General features: G+C 35.3%; 1 protein-coding gene across 1 annotated transcript in view; it reads right to left on the bottom strand.

Moving 5' to 3' along the window:
• The window catches only part of Kr-h2 (Krueppel homolog 2), a gene marked incomplete in the record, with an annotated part of 17,361 nt that extends 16,317 nt beyond the window's left edge, over positions 1-1,044 (bottom strand). The window contains 1 exon segment of the mRNA XM_067044605.1: positions 691-1,044. Within this exon segment, the coding sequence (XP_066900706.1) occupies positions 691-845 (155 nt within the window).
• Between the last annotated feature and the right edge of the window lie 7,480 nt (positions 1,045-8,524).

Raw genomic sequence — 8,524 nt, 5'->3', positions numbered from 1 at the left:
TATATATATACACACAGTATATAATTAAAAAGACATGAAAAAATTAAAACTAAATTTAATTATTTTAAAATACAGACCAGAAGGATGGTAAATTTTTAAACCAATTCTTTTAGCAAAGTAACTAATAAGTTGTCCAGTGAGACCAGTAAGATATATCATTTTTTTTAAAAATGGAGAACTAGAAATGGTAAGTTGTGGAGTCCAATTGTATAAGAAGTCACCAACAATAACATTGTAAATGTAATTATATTCAATAGTAAATCAATTTTTAAGGTACAAATCTTATGAACCCATAGACTTACCAATAAGCATTCAGATTTAATTTTTGGATCGAAATTTGAAAGTGGTAATAAGGAACTGATAACAAATAAAGAATAATAATTAACAAAAATGAAATTTTTTATATCACAAAATTTATTTAAGAAAGGCTCATAAGAAATGTAAATAAAACATGATAGAGCATGCTGAATGCAACTTCAACTGTATGGTTGTTGATGATTGTGAATGTGAAAGAAAGTAAACAGGAGGCACAGAAATGTTTCATTACAAATCACTATCACATCAGCACTATCTCGGTACTGTTCAAATGGAACAAATATTGAGTTTTCATAAAAATGACATAGTGATAATGATGTGTTAGTTAAAAAACAATTTAAAAAAAAATTGATGAATTAATAAATGAGAACTTACCCAAAAATGGGAATAAAATAAGTAAAGGTGCACAATATTGTAAGAACTCTAGTGCACCATAACCCCACATCAATTTTGTGAGTCCTAATATGAGATTTTAAAGCTTCGAATCCTTTAGGAGCCTGGTTTGCTCCAGTATTTTCAGAAGATGACATAGTACAGATGAAATAAATAAATGGATAAAAAAATCAGATTAAAATTAACTCCTAATATATTGTTGAAATAAATAAGGGAAACTATAATTTTATCGCAAGAGACATGTGCTAAAGAACGTCAAATCTGTTATTATCAAACAAGTAAATGAATTGCAAACTTGAAGGACAACCTTCACCTTATTTTCTCCAGTTTAGATATACAAAGAGAAACACTTGAAGCAACTACAAAGAGAAAGCATATAACATTTGTATTCAAATGTTTGTAAGTTTCGTACAAAGTGTGTTTTCAAGTAAAAACTGTTCGTTAAATACACACATTTATGAATTATAAATGTATTAAACTGGTTGATTTTTTTTTTATTATCAGATCACTTCTCATTTCATTGTTCTAGAAAATCAGTTTTATTATTAACCTCTGGAAGACGTTGGAAGCTGATCTTATCATAAAATGTCAGTTAAGACCAGGTAATTAATTATTACATTTTATATTTGTTTATAAAATCTCGTGACTCTGTCAGTACCAAATTACTATAAATATTATCTTATAAAACTAATTTACAGAGACCTCTTCAATGTGCCTAAATAAATTCACTACTAAAATTTACATGAATCGTTTACTAGGAGTATATAACATTCCTATGTCAAGAAAAGTTGACAGTGTCAGTTCAGTGTGAGCCTTAAATGTACATATGACTGTGTTCTGGTGATCAGTTGGCGGTTCTTTAACGGTTTTTCTTGCGAACAAAGGGCTTAGTTCTTTCTGAGTGTTTTCAGGAGAAATCCTTGAGCACACAGAATTTAATTTAAATTTTGTTCATAACATTAAGTTCCAGACTTTTATTATTAGTGAAGTGAAATTTCTTATTTAGACAATTATTTACTAGATAATTAGTTAAATGCGTGGAAAATCTCGATGAGCTACTACAGGACTAACTTCCACGCGCGAAGCTGCAGAAGAAAAAGCTACCCAAGAAGTCTCTCCTAGAAATGTAGAAAAAAATTCAGGAATAAATCTAGTAGATCTTTCAAATGACTACTGACATTTGACGAAGGCACCTAAAAAGAAAATAATGAAAAAGACATGAAATGCAATATTATCTCTGACCAAACAGGGCGGAGATACATATTTACCTAGACCTTGAAACAGACAAGCTTGCTGAAGAACATGACCCCCCTAAGGAAATTGCGGAGGATACCGTCAAAATAAAGAAGGAAACCTTTATCCCAAATAAATTTGTTATAAAAAAACTTGAATGCCTCTATTCCTATCAGTGACAGGTACTCTTTCCCTTTCGTGCCTTTGCAACTCTCATACGTCCAGCGGCTGTGATTTTTTTTTTTAATGACCCCCCTTTCTGGTCATTTCTGAAATATGGGAGGGGGCTGAGGAGTTATTTAGAGGTAACCAACCTATTCCAACCATGTTGGGGGATCATGTATTAATTTCGTGGACCTCCACAGAAATAAAAGTTGAACCGACACTGCTGCAGTCACGAGTCAGTCGTTTAATTCCCTTAATCTGCTAACAGCAACCGATTATGATAACAGTGCCCTTAGGCGTCACTACAAAGGACCTACAGACGAGCGTCTGGTACGCCAACCGTTGTCTTTTCACGGTTGTAAAATACATTTCTCGGCAGGACGCCGCCTCGCTCCAGAGCTACAAACACTAGCAATTCGGGCATATAATAAATTATTGTAACCACGCAATATCATGCGTCCGCTGCAGTGACCCGTACAATCTCTTCAAGTGTTTCAAGCGCGAAGGCGTACCAATATGAGGCTACCTGCAACGGCGACCGCGTTGTTATGTTTAGGGGATGCATATATAGAAAAAAAGCTAATAAGTGCAATAGAAAAGAAAAAAGCGTCTGCCGCCGCTGAATTAAAGCACATCATACGGGCAGAAAAAACCTCCGCGCGGCTCTTCCAAATTTGACAGTAAGCAACCACGACCAGTACGTCCCGTCCACAACCACCATTGTCTGCCAGCCACGCTCAACATTCTCCTCTGTCTTCCGATGGCTTAACTCCACCACCTACGAGTCTTCCCCCGACTTTTGCAGGAAGCCATAAGTATCAGCGAAAGCAAAACTTAATAAAAGAGAAAAAAAAATAACATATGATACGCTTGGATTGCTGTAAAATACTGGCTTTATTGGGTTCGAAGCATCTCTTTAAATCCATTCGATCAGCTGATCTCCTTAGTCAGCTGACATAGAAGTAAAAGCTGACTCAGGTCATAACTCCCCCCACCAGTTTACGAACAAGCCTCGTAAACTAATACTATACATTATAATAAAATAGAAAAAGAAAAACAACAAAAACAAATGATTTACAATAAAAACAAATCGCAATACACATATCATTGTAAAAACTCACAAGCTCCCTCAAATTAACGCTAAATACATAATTTAAACCTAAGAAAAAAACAAAAGAACTCTTCATACAGTACATTAACAAGTTAAAATGAAAAAAAATAATATTTACAAAAGTCAAAAACAATAAATAACTAAATTTTCTGTAATCTGATCTAGTCGTGGCTGGCAATATGAGAACACTCCAGTTTTTATATTGTCATTGCCGGAAGTTTTAACTCTTCAATATGAACAGTTCTCCTCTTTTGGGTTCTTTGATACTTTCTACTGTAACAATATTGTGTTACCTAATAACTATCACCCAGAATGGGCCCTCGTATTGCTGTATCTCCTAACCCCTGTTAAACCCAAACTTTCTATGTACGATCGTCCCAATTTGGATCGCTCACATCCTGCTGTGACCTTTAAATTCTCCTGTGCCACCCTCCTGGTTTTTCCTTTTCCATTCTTCTCTGGGTCTTCTCATTTAACTTTCTTTGAGCAACATGGTTGTTGTGTATCTCCTCACCATCCACTGCCGTGCCCTTATAGTCCCGCCTGTGTCTTCGAAGCCCATAGAGGATCTCAAATAGTGAAAACCCGTGACGGTGTGTACCGAATGACTATATGCCGCTAACGCCGGCATTGTTACATCTGGTGCCAATCCCTTGTCGATCTGATATAAGATGGTAACTCAACATGCCATGAAGCCACTCTATGCCTCCTCTACTCTTTGGGTGTCCTGGTGTGTTGAGGTGCCATGTCATGTCAAGGTCCTTCATTTCGAAACCTGGCATTGTTGAATTCTCTGCCTGGGTCCGATGCGATGCTCTCCGGAATTCCGTAGAACTGGAACCACAATTGGAGAGCTGTCAACCCTGCTTCCGACGATTTGTCCTGCACCTGGTGCGCCATTGCCGCCATGCTGAATATATCAAACATGGTTATCTATTTATATCCTCTCCATGTTAAAGTATCGTTCTACAGATCGTTGAGCGGTCCATCTGGGGTATGTGTCCCCTGTGTTCTTGTCTCCCTTTTGGGGGGTTTCTATCATATTTCGTGCGCAAACAAACTTCACAATTTCCTACAACCTCCGTTATAGTTTTCTTTATCCCCATACCAAAAGTACTTTCTCTTTAACGCGTGCAGGGTCTCCGGGACTCCGCGGTGATTTGTTTTGCCCTGGTGATATGGTATGGTCACCTCTTTTTGTCGTTCTTCTTCCTGAAGGGCTTCCACCATCTGCTTGCAATGGATAAACCTCCTATCCATCCCTATTTGTTCACTACACCATAGCCGCTTGATCTTCTCCCAGATGATGGCATCCCCCACGAAAAGGTGATGAGTTTCTCCGGGCCCTGAAGTATCCTTCAACACTCTACAAATCTGGTCATCCCTCACACCTGGCTGTGACCAAATTGTCAAGATTTTGCTGCTCCCATAGTTGCTACTTTCAACTTTGAGCAATCCAGTGGTCCTCGTCATCTATACAATCTGCCACCTCTTGTTGTTTATTATGTCCTCCGGTCTCTCTATATCTACTAGTCTTCCTTCCTCTTAGCTGCTTTCAGATGAAGATTTTTCCCTGTCGTCTACCTCACCTACTACATTTTGTTCTTCTTCCTCTCCCAGTGTCCACTCCCACAGGAACTGCCTAGATAGTTCTCCGGGGTTCTCTTCTACTGCATTTACCCTAATTGCTCGAGAAAACCAGTCTACCACATTTTCTGGTTTATTTATTATCTTCATGTTATACTGTGTGAAGAGCTCTTTCCAACACGTAATCCTAGTCGAAGACTCCTTCAATTTTCCCACCTATTGCAGAGGCTTGTGGTCAGTGTGTACCCTAAACCTTCTGCCAAACACATAGGGTCTAAAGTGGTGAACAGCCCACACTATTCCCAAGAGTTCTTTTTCCAGTGCACTGTGTCAGGTCTCTGTCTCTGTTAAGCACCTATTGGCCTACGGCACTGGGAGAATCCCCCTTCACCATCCTGAGACAACACCACTCCCAATGAGTACTCAATTGCGTCTGTAGTGATATTGAATTTACTTGCTACAATATTTGTACTATTTCTTTTCATGTAATATTTCTAAATGGAAGTTATATTTTTAGACATTTAAAACTATCCCATCAGCAGAAAAAACACTGATAAACTTCCTTCAAAACTTGGCTGAGGACAGCAACAAATTTGTGGAGGGAGGAGTTTAGCAGTTCAGTTTTCACATTCAATTAGATTTAGAATTCAAATAAAACATTTATAATAAGTTCAATTTTTGAGATGGAAATGCATAATATGAGTATAGGATGAATGAGGGATTAAAACAGACACAGAAAACAAAATAAATCAATACAATAGCAATTTAATTGCTAGTAGTTGTAATAGTTTAGTTCCGATATACTGATTTGTAATATTTAGGTTTAATGAAAAGAACACCAAAAAAAAAAACAAATAAATAAATTGTATGTGTTAATTACATAATATTAATTCATATATATTAATATTATATCTATTAAGTGTTTGAGTATAATGTGTGATTTTATTTATAATACTTTTGTATCCCATATTTGCATTGTAATTGCAATAAACCGTTTTTAAAAGTGTCTGCAGGACTCTATTTATTTAAATATTGATTAAAACTAGTATTTATCTCACAAAAGATTAAAGATATAAAAAAATAGATAAATAATAAGGAATAACTTTGTTGTTCAGTTCATGTTAAACTAAAAATTGTAAATACACTTTTCACATACTTTCACAAACTCTGGAAGGAGTAAACTTCAGCCATCTTGGATTAATAACCAAAAGAACTAAACTGTGCAATTTTAAGGTAAACACCCAGTACTACACCATCATGTATGTAGCATATAATTAACAAATTCCACCTTCCATTCACAAAAAATCCCACAGAAAATAAAATGTATGCAGTTTGCTCCTCAACTATGGTATGTGTTGAACCAAATAACGTTAAAAACATAGGGGCAACACAAACCCCTTTAAAATGCTGAATAGGGGGACACACCAATACAAAATGGATGCTATCTGAATATGTAATAAGCCTAGGTTAAAAAAATAAATAATTTTTCAGCAAACATTGTAAGGATGGGTGAGAGGTTATTAAAGCTTTGAGGCAAACAGTGACTATTGGTACAGAATAGTAGTTTAATAAGAACTATATTGAGGCAACTTTTCGCAACTTTATTGTATTAAAAAACTACAATGTATAGAGTATAATTTAAGATTAATAACAATTACAATTAAAACATTACTTATATTTGTCTATTACAATATGTTCTACATTGCTGTGAAAGAACTAACTCAAGGTTTATGCCAGAATAGGGGTGAAATAGAGGAAGGTATATGTGGGTGTGTTTGTTTGCTCTGCTCCCTCCTTCTCCTAGGTGATAGTTTGCTTCTAGGGTGGATATATGTTACTTTATTCAATCTCTTCACATGTCTGTATCCTTAAATCTTCTTCCCTTGTACTTGTGTCCACCATCTCCTGCGCACACTTGATGAACATGTGTCCCTCTTTTTGATTATGAATGCTCCTCTTTATTAGGCATATCAAGGCGGCATTTAATGAAACTGCTTCTTCCCAGTCTAACAGATTCTCAACTACTTTTGCTTCCATTCTCAACAGAATTCTATCACCCCCTTTTAGGAAATCATTCAACTTTCCAATCTCGCCTGAGAATCGCTCCAAGTCTGAAATCACCTTTTTGAGGTCCTGGGATGTCGTCCAGAGTTTCTTTGTGGCTGGTGTGTTCACATGGACTATGAGGGGGACAAAGTTTCCGGGTTTCGGTACCACTTATGGGATGTCAGAGAGAAATAATAAAAAAAAAAAAGGAAAAAAGGGCAGAGTAACAACCCATAGGTTTACTAAAATAACACCAATTTATTTCTGCTCTTAAGTCTCTTTATATACAATCCAGAGTGTTTATTTAAATGGGGAGGAGGTATTAAGGCTGACAATATGCCTTGCCATATATAATATATATTGTACATATATATTATATAACTTATATAATAATATACATACAGGCTACATAAATGAGCAAAACAAAAGTAACTGTTATGGATAAAAAAAAAAGCCAATTTATTCATTTATTCAATAATAAAATAGTAGTAAAACAAGATATATAAAAACTCGGAAATAATAATAATAAATACATAACTGAATCTAACTAACTTTAACTTGTCAATAAAAGCTGCTTATAACTCCATAAATAAAAGCCTTTGTCTGATGTTAATATATACTAAAAATCAAAATAATGGAAAATAGCACACTTCAATTTTCAATGGTTGTGATTTGTCCAACTTAATAAGATCCAAAAAAATAATAGTGGAGTAGGATACTTCCAAGCTCATTTTAACATTTATACCATTGATTAAAAGTATTGTAGCGATACCACTACTATTTGCTGGTCACCATTCCAGCTACCACCAGAACCGTTAGAGCCGACATGACACGATTTACCAATAAACATGTGAGCTACTATAGTCATCACATAAACATCATAAGTTGATATACGTAACATTTCTTGTAAATACTCCCATTTCATACATGTAATAACCATATCATATATTCTAATATTCTGAAATTTATTATTTGAATCAATAGAGATTACGATAGAATCATCTGATCCACCAAAAGTTAACGCCTTATACATAGCATCTCTCAGGGGTGTTTAGTAGCCCAGAGAGTTGACTTAGTGCAACTTGGCAAATCTAAGTGTGAATATCGTCCTCAGGGATTTCTCCTCCTTAGGAGCCTGTGTGTAATGATATACATAGTGGACCAATATATTCATGTGTGTCCGTACCTCCAGCAAGTACCTAAGAGACTTTTCATTCTCTTCATGATTGTAAGCAAGTACCATAGGAAGTGGAGTTCCTATCATGTGAGGATTTATGGTGAGTACCCATAAAACTCATCCTGTCAATTGATCTCCCAGCCAGCTACCTAACCTATGAATATGCATTGTCAAGGCCTTCTGATTTGTAATACTTTACATCTTCAATCAAAGTTAGAACAGCAAGTTATACAAAACCACTTCAACAGAATTATTTAGTAAGAGCCTAAAGTGCCAAAGTGTAATAATTAGATTATAAATTAATAGTCTTTTTAGTAGTAGAAGCAATGGAAAATGTATGGATGATATTTAAATATAAAGGCATCAATTTGGTTTTCATTCATTTATTGATAAAAAAAAAAAATGAAAGGAAAGAAAAACAAAAACTTATTTAATTAATTTACAAGTGCAATATGGTATAACTTTTTATAAACAATTTCCACACACACATACACATT

The sequence above is a fragment of the Halyomorpha halys genome, unplaced genomic scaffold (genome assembly GCF_000696795.3).
Source record: "Halyomorpha halys isolate HHAL.00 unplaced genomic scaffold, Hhal_1.1 Scaffold176.1, whole genome shotgun sequence".
Lineage (NCBI taxonomy): Eukaryota > Metazoa > Arthropoda > Insecta > Hemiptera > Pentatomidae > Halyomorpha > Halyomorpha halys.
The sequence above is the reverse complement of the archived record's forward strand: the minus strand, read 5'-3'. Positions and strand labels throughout refer to the sequence as shown.